Here is a 13,951-nt window from a genome sequence, read left to right on the forward strand (position 1 = left end):
CTTAGTTTTTAACTATGGAATGTCAGTGAACAAAGCGTGTGGGGTCTCCAGAATAGGTATTTAGACACTGACAATACCATGCTGAAGGTCAGAGATCCTGGTACTATACCATGTCAGTGATACTCTACTACAAGATGGTGCCATTTAGATTAAATGAAATGCAGTCATCTTTTAGAAATTGCTTATACAGGCTGTGAATTATCCAGACTTTACCTTGCTTTGCCTTGTTCATGCCTTCCCTTATTAGTAAATCTAAGAGGCAGAGGCAGAAGAAAGAAATGAAAGCTCATATTTAGCTGGCTGACGAGCCCTGGTGGTGTAGTAGTTAAGTGTTGGATTGCTAACCAAAAGGTTGGTGGTTTGAACCCACCAGAAAGATGTGGCGTCTGCTTTCTTAAAAATGTATAGCCTTGGAAACTCTATGGGACAGCCCTGCTCTGTCGTGTAGGGTCACTATGAGCTAGAAACGACTCGAAGACAATGGATTTATTTAGCTGGTAGTGGAACATATACAACCGGAGATTACACTTCGTTTTCTCAGCTCTGTCATTACTTTGCTCTGGAGCTTTAGCAAACCACAGCCTCTCTGGGTCTTGCGCTTTTAAAATAGAAGATTCCTGTATAAACATTTTTTAGTATAATATTTGATAATAAAAAATTATAAATTGAATTATATATATTACATGAACTGGGATTTATAGAGGAATTTAATAGAAAATCTGTTTAACTTTTTAAACTTTTGCTTTAGAAATTATTGATATGTTACTTTATGAAACATCCCTAAGATTTTGTTATACATGGTGTTTGGATTAATTTAAAAAATGTTTTTAAACTGTAAATTCAAATTCACCCTTCTCTGTGCCTTAAAAAGGTGCAAGTTTCTATTTTTGAATAGCAGAATTACTTAAAACAAAGCATAGAAAACAATTTGGTGAAAACCCATGGTTAAAAGTTACCTTTGAAAATCTTTATTTTTTTCAGAGGTAATCCTGAATTTTCTTGGATTTGAAAATCAGGTAATGGGCTGCTCTTAGATATTAAGAAGCAGACCCAGTGATGCAATGATGAGTGAAGTATAGTCTGACCTGGTATTGCCGTTGCATTAGCATTGGCTTTGACCAGGGTATGATCCTTTAATCTTCTCTCTGAGCTGATTCTAGTTGTGCTTTTTCCATACTGATGTGTTCTAGGTAAGATATACATGGTTTGTTTGTTTGTTTTCTATCTTGTTTCTTTGATATTCCTTTGAATTATTGATACTTTCTTTCACATTTTTCTTCTTAGGTTGAGGTGAGAAATCTGCCTTTGAAATCTTCATGGAGGACTACATCATTTCAATCCTGAATCTGGTTTAATTCCCCTCATTGACTTTTTAGCATATTAAACATGCTTTGTTTAATTAATTATGGTATTTGATTTTGTAACGCATGTCAGCCAAGATCCATCTGACGTCAGCAATGACATCCCACATTCCATCTCCTAGTCTTTATCGTCAGCAAAATTTTACTTGCATATGCATTCAGTTTACAGTTGGCTGCTAACCTAAAGGTTGGTAGTTCGAACTCACCCAGTGGCTCTTTGAGAGAAAGGCCTGCCAGTCTGCTTCTATAGTGATTACAGCCTTGAAAACCCTATGGCTGTTCTACTTTATAAAAACACTCAGGATCACCATGAGTTGAAACCGGTTTTTAAGGTTTAGTAACAATTTTTTGTAGCTATCCATTGTTGTTAGGTGCCATCGAGTCGGGACTGACTCATGGTGACCCTATGTACAACAGAACAAAATGTTGCCCAGATGTGTGCTAACCTCACTTTGAGCCTATTGCTGCTGCTACTATGCCAATCCACCTCATTGGGTGTCTTCCTCTTTTTCTCCAACTCTCCATCCACTTTACCAAGCATGATGTCCTTCTCCAGGGACTGGTTCCTTCTCAAAATATGTCTGAAGTATGAGAGATAAAGTCTGGCCATCCAGGCTTCCAAGGAGCATTTTGGCTGTATTTCTTCCAACACTGATTTGTTTGTTCTTTTGGCAGTCCATGGTACTTTTAATATTGTCCTCCAACACTGTAACTCAAATGCATCAATTCTTCGCTGGTCTTCCTTATTCACTGTCCAACTTTTACATGCACATGAAGTTATTGAAAGTACCATGGCCTGGATCAGGCGCACCTTAGTCCTCAAACTGACATCTTTGCTCTTCAACACTTTAAAGAGGTCTTGTGCAGCAGATTTGCCTAATACAAATTTGTTTGATTTCTTGACTGTTTCTTCCGTGAGTGTTGAGGGTTCAGCAAAATGTAACAGCTTCAATCTTTTTTTCATTAATCTTGATGTTATTTATTGGCCCAGTGGTGAGGATTTTGTTCCTTTTGGTATAGGTGCAACCTATACCAAAAGCTGTGCTCATAGATCTTCATCATTAGGTATTTTAAGTCCTCTTTGCTTTCAGCAAGCATCATTGTATCATCTACATATTGCAAGTTGTTAATGAGTCTTCCTCCAATCCTGATGCCACATTCTTCATATAATACATCTTTTCGGATTATGTGCTCAGCATACAGATTGAATAAGTATGGTGAAACAATACAACCCTGGTGCACACCTTTCCTAATTTTTAACCATTCGTGTTCCCTTGTCCTGTTCGAACTGCCTCTTGGTCCATGTACAGGTTCCTCAGGAATACAATGAAATGTTCCGGAATACTCATGTATCTCAATGTTGTCCATAGCTTGTCATGATCCACATAATCAAAAGCCTTCTGTAGTCAATAAAGCATAGGTAACCATCTTTTATATTTTCTGCTATGAGCCAAGATCCATCTGATGTCAGCAGTGACATCCCACGTTCCATCTCCTAGTCTTTATCTTCAGCAAAATTTTACTTGCATGTGATATTAATGATTTCTGTATTACGTTGGGTCACCTCTCCTTGGAATAGGCACAGGTATGGTGCTCTTTAATCAGTTGGCCAGGTAGCTGTCTTCCAAATTTCTTGACATAGATGACTGAGTGCCTCCAGTGCTGGTTGAGCTTGTTGCAAGATTTCAATTTGTATTTCATCAATTCCCAGAGCCTTGTTCTTCGCCAGTGCCTTCAGTGCACCTTGGATTTCTTCCATCAGTATCATTGGCTCGATCATATGCTACCTCTTGAAATGGTTGAACAGCCATAATTTCTTTTTGGTTCAGTGAATGTGTATTCCTTTCATTTTTTTTTGCAAAAAATTATTTTTATTATGTCAAATATTCTTTAATGAGCTAGCAATTATTTATATGATGGAAGCATTCAGAAAATGTATTTAAGATTATATTCGTCTTGTCCTTGATTACAGAGATTCAAGAATTACACAGAAAACATTAATCCCTAGAGTCGTTACTTAAAGTCTAAGAGGTTGTGAACTTGGAAAAACACCTCCCTGCCAGTCTGGCAGTTCCCGTCGGACGTCAAAGGCTTAGGTACAAGGATGAACACGTTTTCTTTTTGAGTTTAAATCTTTACAAAAGTTCTAATGCTTTTTTCTGCATGCATTAGGTCAAAGGCATCATTAATTTGGTTGAAAAACACTCTTGTGAGTCACAAATTCATCAACTTTTATCTTTTTATACATATAGTCATATAAGAGCTTTGGGACACTTTCTACACTCTTCCATCCTCCAAAGGCAGTGCCTTTCCATGTGCTGCCTGTTACCATCTGGAATGGAAGAGTAGGGATTTCTTCACCCGAAGCAGCTACTCCAACCACCACACTGACACCCCAGCCTTTGTGGCATGCTTCCAGTGCTGCTCTCATGACCTTCACATGACCAATGCACTCAAAGGAGTAGTCCACCCCTCCTTCCGTCATCTCAACAAGCACCTTCTGAATGGGTTTACTGAAGTCCTGTGGGTTAATACAGTCAGAAACTCCAAACTCTTTGGCCTTTGCAAATTTATCCTTACTGATGTCGACACCAATGATCCGGGATGCACCAGCTACTTTACAGCCCATGATAGTCGCCAATCCTAGGCCAAAGATGGCACAAGTAGAGCCAGGCTCCACCTTGGCAGTCAGTGTTTATGGCAGCACCATAACCAGTTGAAATGCCACAACCCAGCAGGCACACTTTATCCAGGGGTGCTGAAGGATCTATTTTAGCAACAGAGATATCTGCCACAACTGTATATTCAGAAAAAGTGCTAGTTCCCATGTAATGTAAAATAGTCTTACCTTTGCAAGTAAATCTGCTGGTACCATCCGGCATTAATCCTTTCCCTTGAGTGACTCATATCTTCTGGCAAAGGTTTGTTTTAGGGTTTAGACAAAATTTGCATTCTCCACACTGTGGGATGTAAAGTGGAATGACAGTATCACCAGCTTTCAGCTTAGTAACTCCTTCACCAACACTCTACAATTCCAGCTCCTTCATGACCCAAGATCACTGGAAAACACCCCTCTGGGTCAGCCCCGCTCAAAGTGTGGGCATCGGTGTGGCAAACTGCTGTGGCAATAATCTTAATTAGAACTTCATGAGCCTTTGGAGGTGCTATCTCTACTTCCTCTATGGAGAGTGGCTTTCCAGGTCCCCAGGCAACTGCAGCCTTGCACTTGATAACCTGGTTCGCCATGTTCACAAGTTCCGGTGAAGGCTGAGCAGCCCTTTCATCTTCTTTTGATGCTTTCTGCATCATTCAATATTTTGCCCATATATGTTGTTAAGTGCTGTCGAGTTGGGTTCCAACCTATAGCATCCCTGCATAGGGTGTTCGAGGAGCAGCTGGTGAGCTTGGACCGCAGGCCTCCCGATTCAAGTGGACTTTGTAGTCTAGCGCACTAACCAATGTTGCAGACCGTGTAAAGCCAGGACTCCATTTTGCCCATAGAATGCGTCAATATTGCAAGTAGAAGCTTGAAAAATTTTTTTTTTTTTTGAATTTTTTAATTCAGTTCACTCAGCTTGAGAAATGCTGAGTGTGTTCTTCCCCTTTGGTTTTGTAACTCCAGGTCTTTGCACATTTTGTTTTAATATTTGACTTTGTCTTCTAGAAATTTTCTACTCAGTTCTTTTACCTCATTTCTTCCATTTGCTTTAGCATCTGCACACTGGAGAGCAAATTTCAGTCTTTTCTGACAGCCATTTCTAAATGACTTTTTGCTTTCTTCTGTATGATATTCTTGATATCCCAGAACTCTTCTGGTCTTCAGTCTTTAATGTCTAGTACATCAAATCTGTTCTTGGGATGATCTCTAAATTTAGGTGGGCTATGTGCAAATTCATGTTTTGGCTCTGTGGACTTGTTTTAATTTTCTTCAGCTCAGCATGAACTTGCATATGAGCAGTTGATGGTCTGTTCCACAGTCTGCCCCTGGCCTTATTTTGGCTGATGATAGGGAGCGTTTCCACCATCTCTTTCCATAGATGTAGTCAGTTTGATTTCTGTGCATTCCATCTGTTCAGGCCCATGTGGATAATCATCTTTTGGGTTGTTTAAAAAAAGTATTTGCAATGAAGAAGTCATTGGTCTTGCAAAATTCTATCATGCGATCTCCAGCATCATTTCTATCACCAAGGCCATATTTTCCAACTACAAATCCTTCCTCATTGTTTCCAACCTTTGCATTCCAATCATCAGTACTTAGCAATACATCTTGACTGCATGTTTGATCAATTGCAGACTGAAGAAGTTGGTAGAATTCTTCAGTTGTATCATCACTGGTTTAGTGGTTAGTGAGTGAATTTGAATACTAGTGGTATTAACTGGTCTTCCTTGTAGGTCAACATATATTATCCTATCACAGACAGTGGTGCATTTTAAGTCAGATCTTAAAATGTTCTTTTTGATGATGTGACGCCATTCGTTTTCAATTTGTCATTCCTGGCATAATAAACCATGCGATTGTCAGATTCAAAATGGCCAATACCAGTCCATTTCAGCTTACTCACTAATGCATAGGATATCAATGTTGTGTTCCATTTCATTTTGACAATTTCCCATTTTCCTAGATTGATACTTCATATATTCCATGTTCCCATTTTAATGGATGTTTACAGCTGCTTCTCTTCATTTTGAGTTGTGCCCCATCAGCAAATTAAGTTTCTGAAGGCTTTACTCCATTCATATCATCACGGTCAACTCTACTTTGAGGAGGCAGCTCTTTCCCAGTCATATTTTAAGTGCCTTCCAACCTGAGGGGCTCATCTTCTGGCACTATATCTGACACTATTCTGGTGGAGTTCATCATATTTCAGTATTCAGTTGCTGACAGTGTTCCATTGCTATTCATAGGTTTTCAATAACTTAAATATTTGGAAGTAGTCTGCCTCTTCTTGCTCCTAGTGTCTTCTTCTGGAAGCTCATCTGAAACCTGTCTACTGTGGGGGCCCTGCTGGTATTTAAAATACCTGTGGCATAGCTTCTAGAATCACAGCAACACGCAAGCCACTACAGTATGAACAACTGACAGATAGGTGGTGAATATTCACTATACTCACACTTATTATATGGAGTCCTGGTGGGGTGCTGCGGGTTAATGTGCTGGACTGCAGTCAGTTCGGACCATAAGGTCAGCGGTTCAACCTCACCAGTCACTCCTTGGAAACCCTATACAGGGTTGTTATGGGTTGGAACAGACTTGATGCCACTTAACAACAATATATAGAAGTTTTAATGTTTTAAAACTCATACGGTATTCCATTTAAAATTTTATTATCTTTGTGCTATCAGAGAATACTCTCTGAATCGCTAAAACTAGTTAAACGTATTGGAAAATATCTACATTGTCAGAAGAGGTAGTGATGGTGTGCTGTGGAGTTGGTTCTGACTCACAGTGACCCTGCATAGGGTTTCCGAGGCTGTAAATCTTCAAGGGAGCAGAAAGCCTCATCTTTCACTTGCGAAACAGTTGGCAGTTTCAAACTGCTGACCTGGAGGTTAGCAGCCGACTTGTAACTACTACGCTACCAGAGCTTATTGGCAGAAGTACTTACAAATAAATTTCATTTTTCCTCTTTTAGGATTTTTTTTTTTTTAAATCTATTTATTTTCATCAATCTGTCAATTCAGGGGCTTGAATTTTCCTACACAGGCAGTTTCAATGTTTCTGAAATACTTCTGATAACAAGGTACTTTACACAAGCCAAATTCTTGTTTGAATAGAGGTTTTTGTTCCACCTGTTAGATTAACAATCAAAATGTTAATCAGTACAAAAAAATCATAAAGATGATATGAGTGAAAATTTATTTTAAATACCTCCAGTAACTATTAAGCACTCTGGTAGCTTAATGGTCTTGAAAACCTTATACACACACACACGGTGTAAGTCAGAACTGACTCGTAACAATAGTAATCATTAAGTTTCCACATAATCATGATAACGGTGGGCAGCTCTTTACCAGAAACATTTATTCTTAAAGTTCATTAGAAACTTTTGTTAATAGAATTATTCATGCCAGTTGATTAAACTCTTGAATAGCAAAGATCTTTATCAAGTGCTTATAGACATAGAGCAGTAATTTTTACTTTTATCTCTTCATTGCTTGTTAGCTTTGCTTTCACAATGATAATCTTCAGTCTATGCTAAATATAAATACTCAACTTCTATTTTCTCTTAAAAAGTCTCCAAAGAAAGGTATGTATGGCTCTTAAAGAATTCTTGGAAAGTTAATGGGTAACAGTTTATGGAAGGAGGTATTGTTTTTCTAAAGCAGTATTTCTATAAAGCAAAGGCCTATGCTGAGTTTGCAAACTGGCAAAACCTCCACCTTATTGGCAGGTAAATGCATTCTCTAATTAAGAAAACGTTTGCTTCTCCTCCCTACCCACTTATGAAATCTAACTTGGGTTTTTCCTGAGGTTCTAAACCTATCTTTAAGGAGAGAGATAGGAGAAACTTCAGTACTAGTATCCTCTTTCATTCACTTTCTCTACCCTGACACCCTCACTTCTGGCAATCCTGACTTTCATACTCATCTTGGTCATCTGGAAGTGAAGTAGGGATCTACAGAGCAGGCTAAAAGTTTAGGATCAAATGTGAGTACTCCCTTTTAAAGGAATCTGTATATTTGTTTAAGATTCATGATTATGAATCGAGACTTAGAAGTATCAAATAATACTATGCTGAAAATCAGCCCTGTGACCTTAGGGTACAATAATTTTGTTGTAAGCTAAGGTGCTAATTACTTTCAGTTCTCAGGGGAGTACAGTTTAATCAGATGTTGTACTTCTGTGGGATAACCAGTAATAGGACAAGCTTGGTGACTCCTCACATAATTAAACACACAGCGATAACAAAATACATAGCCTGAGGTGGCAAGAACAGTATCGTTCACCCGGGTTTTACGACACAGAGGGCACACAGTCTTCATTTTAGGTAAGAGGGGAGAATCGGAGTTATAGTCCAGGTGTACAGGTGGTGGTGGAGTAGGCAGGGCAGTCAATGTTTTGATGGTTTCTTGATTTTCAGATGAATACCACCATTCAAGGAATTGCAGGAAAAAGACACCCACAGAAAGGCCAGTAGAGAGGGATAAGGCAACACCTCCCATAGCTTTCTTCAAAGTTGACTTTATCTTCTCACTAACACTGCTGGGAAAACAGAAAAAGGTGGCAAGAATGATTAATGTAAATGCAAATGATTATTGTAAATTCATCAGAATCACTGATTTGGGATTGAATAAGTTATAAGATTAGCATTGTTCCCTAAGATCTATTCTAAATGATTATTCTTTCTAACTTACAGCATTTTAAGAGCATAGGAGTTTAACATCAGGAGCTAAGCTTTGTTTTTAGCAATAAAGGACTAGAGGTTTGTTTTTTGAGAAATTAGTAGACACTGATTGCGTAGACCATTTTTTGTAGAAGACAAGTGCATCCAGAAAAAGAAATAACTCAGTTAAAAAATAACTCCACAATACCAAAACTTGTAGAAAAATAAATACCAACTAGAAGTAGCATAGCATCATAATACAGTGTTAAGAATTTTATTGATCTGCCACATTGTACATGTGACCTTCGCAAGATACTTACCCTGTTAAGGCTTAGTTTCCTCAGCAGTTAAATGGGCCCAATGCATTTACTTCATTCGATTGTGATGATGGCTGAGATAATGCATGGAAAGCAAAGAGAGACTTGGCACATAGCAAGTGTGCAATAAAAAGTGACTAGGATGATGAGGATGGTCACCATGATGGAGGTCTGCAATCCTTGTTTTAACACAAGATTTTTTGTATGTTTTTACAAAATACCTGAAAGTGGACTAAGGTGAATTTTTGAAAATTTGGGATATGTTTTTAAAAATTATGAATCAAAATGGTTTTGAAATGTGAAGGGCTCACCTGGCTGGTGGTTGCTTCATGCAGGCTTCAACTGGTCTGTGTTCCAGCGCTTGTATATCCTGAATAGTCAGTCGACCTAATCGGACTCCAGCCAACCTCAGCAGTGGCGAGTGATGCTGAGCCTTTCCTAGGATGTACTGAATTTGTTGTGCAAGAAACCAGCCTTCCCATGCCATGTTAACAAATGGGTAGGCTGCCAGGAAAGCTTGGTAAAATCGTTTCCAGTTAGAAGAAGGGGGATGAATAGAATATTCATCCTCTTCTCTCAGGCTAGAAACCAGCTTTTCCAGCTTCACTTTCAGATAGGGAACAAGAACCAGGAACATAACTGATTTCCAAAGCTGCTTCTTTGGGAGACCAGCACTGGCCGGTCTCTGCAATCTGTGTGTGTCCCCCATTACAATCCTCTTTAAGCCATAAAAGTTTTCAGAAAACGAGGCACTAGTTTTAGACAGGTAATGCTGCTGAACCAGAAGATCTAACAGAGTAAAGATTTCATCAAACCATCTCCAAAAGAAGCCATAGTGGGCAGGATTTGATTCTGCAAGAACCTAAAGTTAGAAAAAACAAAAGTAAAGTGAAATTCATTGCATTACAGCCACCTTACCTTGTATTTACAGTTCCTTTGTTCTCTAAATTCTACACACTTTGGGCTTCAACAAGTCATGTCTTTTAGGTGGTGGGGTCTACTCTAAAGATCTTTGGTAGCATAGTGGTTACTAGTTGGGCTGCTAATCTCATGGTCAGCAGTTTGAAACTACCTGCGGTTCTGTGGGAGAAAGAGGAGGCTTTCTGCTCCCATAAAGATTTACACCCTGGGAGAATCTAAGCAGGGTCACTGTGGACTACACTGCACATCACCACCACCACCACCCTAACACACTCCCAAAGTGCTAGTCAGTACAGGGCGCTGCGCAGAGCAGAGAACACGGGACATTACATTCTAATTGGTTACTTCAAACCATAAGCTACCATGTAAACAAATGACTACTTTTGTCTTTACTGTCATCCTTAAAACCTTTCAGAGAATTAATACCTTACCTTGACCACATGCTGAAGGGCAGGTCTCACTGCTGTCATTAAACTGTCCTGTGCTACCACCTCAAAGATGGATGGCTGGTCATCCGCCACAGAAGCAGTTGTGATATGAGCCCCATGCTCAGCCATCGTTTCCTGTGTTTACTGGGCTTCGCTTTCCCCACAGACTCTGTAGTGAGCATGAACCTTTTTTTTAAAATTATTATTATTAAATGGCTGCTCAGTCTTAAAGGTAATTTTTCTGCCTGAAATCCAAAGTTCTAAACTTAAGTTCTACGGGTTAAAGGGACGAGATGTAACTGGGGAAAAAGACCTCTTCTGGAGGCTTAGAGAGGAATCTTTCACATTGAGAACGAAATTAATTCGGACGTAGGTGGAAGCAGTCTGTGGGGAGGAGGGGACTTGTCAAATGCTGCCCCTTATTGGGCAGAAAGTAACTGTGGGGGACAGATATGGGCGAATGAATACTGTCCACTCGAGCTGCCGTCCTGGAAGCTGAGAATCTAGTATCCTCAATCGTGTGGACTCAAAAGCCAGCCGTCCCTGAGGAATCAGAGGTACCAATGCAGGCCCGGTATGCGAGGACTGGCTGTGAAGTATCCCCGCCCGAGCCCGTCCTTGCAGGTTGACCCTAGACAAGGCGCTAAGGACCCGCGACGCCAAGTTGGAGAGAAGGTCTCCGCTTTATTACAGAAGAGGCACCCGGAAATAGAAGCATCCAGGGTCACAGCGGCAGGAAAGGCGCTCTAGCCCGAACGCTGCTTCGAAGCCGGAACTAGAAAACTCTATGACTCGAGACTTCCGCTTCCGCTGAAATGAAAGACACCTGCGGGCTAGTTTTGGTGGTGAATTCACTACTTGTTTATATTTACCCTAATTGGGTTGACACAGATGGAAGCCACAGATCTGCGGAAATCCTCTGAGGAGCTATTTGGGGTCCCCGATGCCCCAGGACTTACTTCTGGCTCGTTGCTGAGTCCTATCCTCGGATAGGTGGGAGGCCGAGGGACAAAGGATTTTGGAGATGGGAAGTTCTCTATGTGAGCAAGGCGGGTGGTTGTGATTGTTAATTCTATTTCACCGCTGTCTTGAAAGCTTTCGAAGTGAACCAGCAGGAGTTAGAAACCTTTGCTCTATTGCCGACAATGATAAAATTACTGGTAGGTGCCGTGGAGTCAGTTCCAACTCTTAACGACCCTGTCTGTTGTGGTGGTGGTGGTGGTTATGTGTCGTGGAGTCGGTTCCGACTCATAGAGATCCTGTACAGGGTTTCCAAAGCTGTAAATCTTCACGGGAGCAGAAAGCCTCATCTTTCTTCCTCGGAACAGCTTGTAGTTTTGAACTGCTGACCTTGAGGTTCGCAGCCCGATTCGTAACCACTACGCTACCAGAGCTCCTTAACTGCGCGGTTCTGCGCCACCCGCACAATTGGTATATGGCTCTGTAGCCACTGGGTTAGTCCACCGTGTTTTGAGGGTTTCTAAGGAAAGAGAGAAATGTCCTTGCTTGTTCCTCGGCAAATTCATCCAAGCTGGTACCTTAACTGTCTTCCAGGTTTTGGTTACCTTCTACTATAACTCTAGTCATTTACTATACAAGATGAAATGGTTCCTGCTTTCCACCATAACGTGTGCCACATTAGCAATATGAAGACAGTGAGTGCTAAAGCACAGGAATCCTTATGTGTAAACTAGGGAGGCTTGACAGTCAGTTCTGATTCATAGATGCTGTATAGGGTTTCCAAGAGTAGCTGGTGGATTTGAACTGCAGACCTTGTGATTAGCACAGTTCAGCAGTCCAGTGCTTATCTTACGACACCACGGTTCTATAGTCCTATTGTTAAGTGCCGTCCAGTCAGTTCTGACTCATAGTGATCCTAGGAGTGGCTGGTGGATTTGAACTGCCACCATGAGGCTCAAACTGACCTTGTGGTTCAGCGCATTCTCCTGCAGCGCCACACCAGGACTCCATTGTTGTTGTTAAGTGCCTAGAGTTGGTTCTGATGCATAGCCACTCTTTAGGGTTTCTGAGGAGTGGCTGGTGATCTTCAACTGCTACCTTGTGGTTCAAACCCACCTTGTAGTCCAGCACATTAACCCGCAGTGCCACACTAAACTTTATTTCATGAGAAAAAGGAAAGCCAAAAAAAAAACCTCCCCAAATGTTAATTATGACACTTCAACAAATAATAAATGCCTCATCACAAATCCCATCCTCAAGTTAATACCATAATAAAGGAGATATATCCATAAGAGGTTGTACTTACATTAAAAATTATAGTCTTCAAAGATTATACCAGAATCCTGATCAAAAGGTGGGGAATGCAGAACAGAATTTCAAATTGTCATGGATGCCAGACTTTTTGGAGTCATAGAGCCTGGACGAATCCCTGAAACTATTGCCTTGAGATCTTTAAATCTTTAAAGGATAATATTCCCTGAAGTCTTTTTAAAACCAAATAATTTGGCTTACCTAGTTTTTTAAAAAATAGATATTTTTAGCATTATGCTTTTTGAAGAACTATATGGGGTCAAATGGACAAAAGCAACTCCAAAAAGATTAGATGGAAACTTTTAAGACAAGAATATTTATGTTCATGGGGGAGGAACAACTCATAGGGTGAGAATGGTTGTACAACTTGAAGACTCTAAGTAATGTCATTGAATCCTACCTGTAGACACTTGTACTAATGTATGTTTTGCTGTGTATCTTTTCAACAATGGCAACAACAAAATAAAACTTTTTTTCCCCTCATTTCTTCCATTTACTTTTTTTTTTTTTAACTATTTATTTTGAATTGACTGAAGATTTACATTCAGCAAATCATATACTTTGCTTCATTACAATGATTGCAATCCCCTTCATGTACTAAAAGTTGACATTATTTACCTCTATTCACCTTTACTATTGCATTCCTTGCTGTTTTCCACTACATTCATCGTTCGTCTGCTAACCTCTCTTGTGTATAGTGGTGGATTTGCTCTGTTCCCCTGGTTAACATGTTTCTTCCCTCCAGATCATGAATAATTTTCCTTTTCCCCTCACTCTATAACCATCACTGATGCTTTCTTTTATTTAAAAAAATGTTCTTAACATTTTACAACATTGGTCTTGTATAATATTTGTCCTTTTGTGATTGACTAATTTCACTTAGCGTAATGTCCTCCAGGTGCATCCATGAAAGTTTGCTTTTTTAAGTATAAAGATTAATCCGATAATTAATGAGTTTAGAAGAAGAGATAACTATTAGCTGAGAGAAATAAAGCAGTTCAAATTAGCTTTAACAGAAGGTGAATGTATTGGCTTATGTAACCAAACAATGGGGAGCGGAGGGTGTTTCTAATATTTTATCTTTGCCAGTTGCTTTCTTCTACAGAGACATAACCCAACACTTTTTGTACCTCATATCATAAGAGATGTCCATTGATAAAGTTTCCTGGATTAGGTGGCCCTCAAAAGGTATGTTTGGGGCAAGACTCAGTAGTAGTGAAGAGTTTTTCAGGCTAAGGGATATTTGAATCTAGCTTATCCAGGGCTCCTCAATAAGTAAAAATAAACAATAAGAAAAATCTTTATACTTAAAAAAACAAACTTTCATG

The 13,951-nt window shown here is 39.8% G+C and overlaps 1 protein-coding gene and 1 pseudogene across 1 annotated transcript; both read right to left on the reverse strand.

Moving 5' to 3' along the window:
- Positions 1-3,488: 3,488 nt before the first annotated feature.
- Positions 3,489-4,616, reverse strand: LOC102830396 (annotated as a pseudogene).
- A 3,546-nt stretch (positions 4,617-8,162) lies between these two features.
- Positions 8,163-10,724, reverse strand: PEX12 (peroxisomal biogenesis factor 12). Its single transcript, XM_006832330.1, has 3 exons — positions 10,356-10,724; positions 9,315-9,865; positions 8,163-8,565 (listed from the first exon to the last, which is right to left on the reverse strand). The coding sequence occupies exons 1-3, from the start codon at positions 10,479-10,481 to the stop codon at positions 8,163-8,165; spliced, it is 1,080 nt and encodes a 359-aa protein (XP_006832393.1). The 5' UTR covers positions 10,482-10,724.
- Positions 10,725-13,951: the final 3,227 nt, after the last annotated feature.

Source organism: Chrysochloris asiatica, unplaced genomic scaffold, assembly GCF_000296735.1.
Source record: "Chrysochloris asiatica unplaced genomic scaffold, ChrAsi1.0 scaffold00007, whole genome shotgun sequence".
Lineage (NCBI taxonomy): Eukaryota > Metazoa > Chordata > Mammalia > Afrosoricida > Chrysochloridae > Chrysochloris > Chrysochloris asiatica.

What these genes read in the sequence shown, in the direction of transcription:
- PEX12 (XM_006832330.1), bottom strand. Translation starts at nt 10,481, where the DNA reads ATGGCTGAGCATGGGGCTCATATCACAACTGCTTCTGTGGCGGATGAC. An exon ending in CCCTTCAGCATGTGGTCAAG is followed by an intron (nt 9,866 to 10,355) that starts GTAAGGTATTAA and finishes TTCTAACTTTAG; the next exon opens with GTTCTTGCAGAATCAAATCC. An exon ending in ATGAAGCAACCACCAGCCAG is followed by an intron (nt 8,566 to 9,314) that starts GTGAGCCCTTCA and finishes CTGTTTTCCCAG; the next exon opens with CAGTGTTAGTGAGAAGATAA.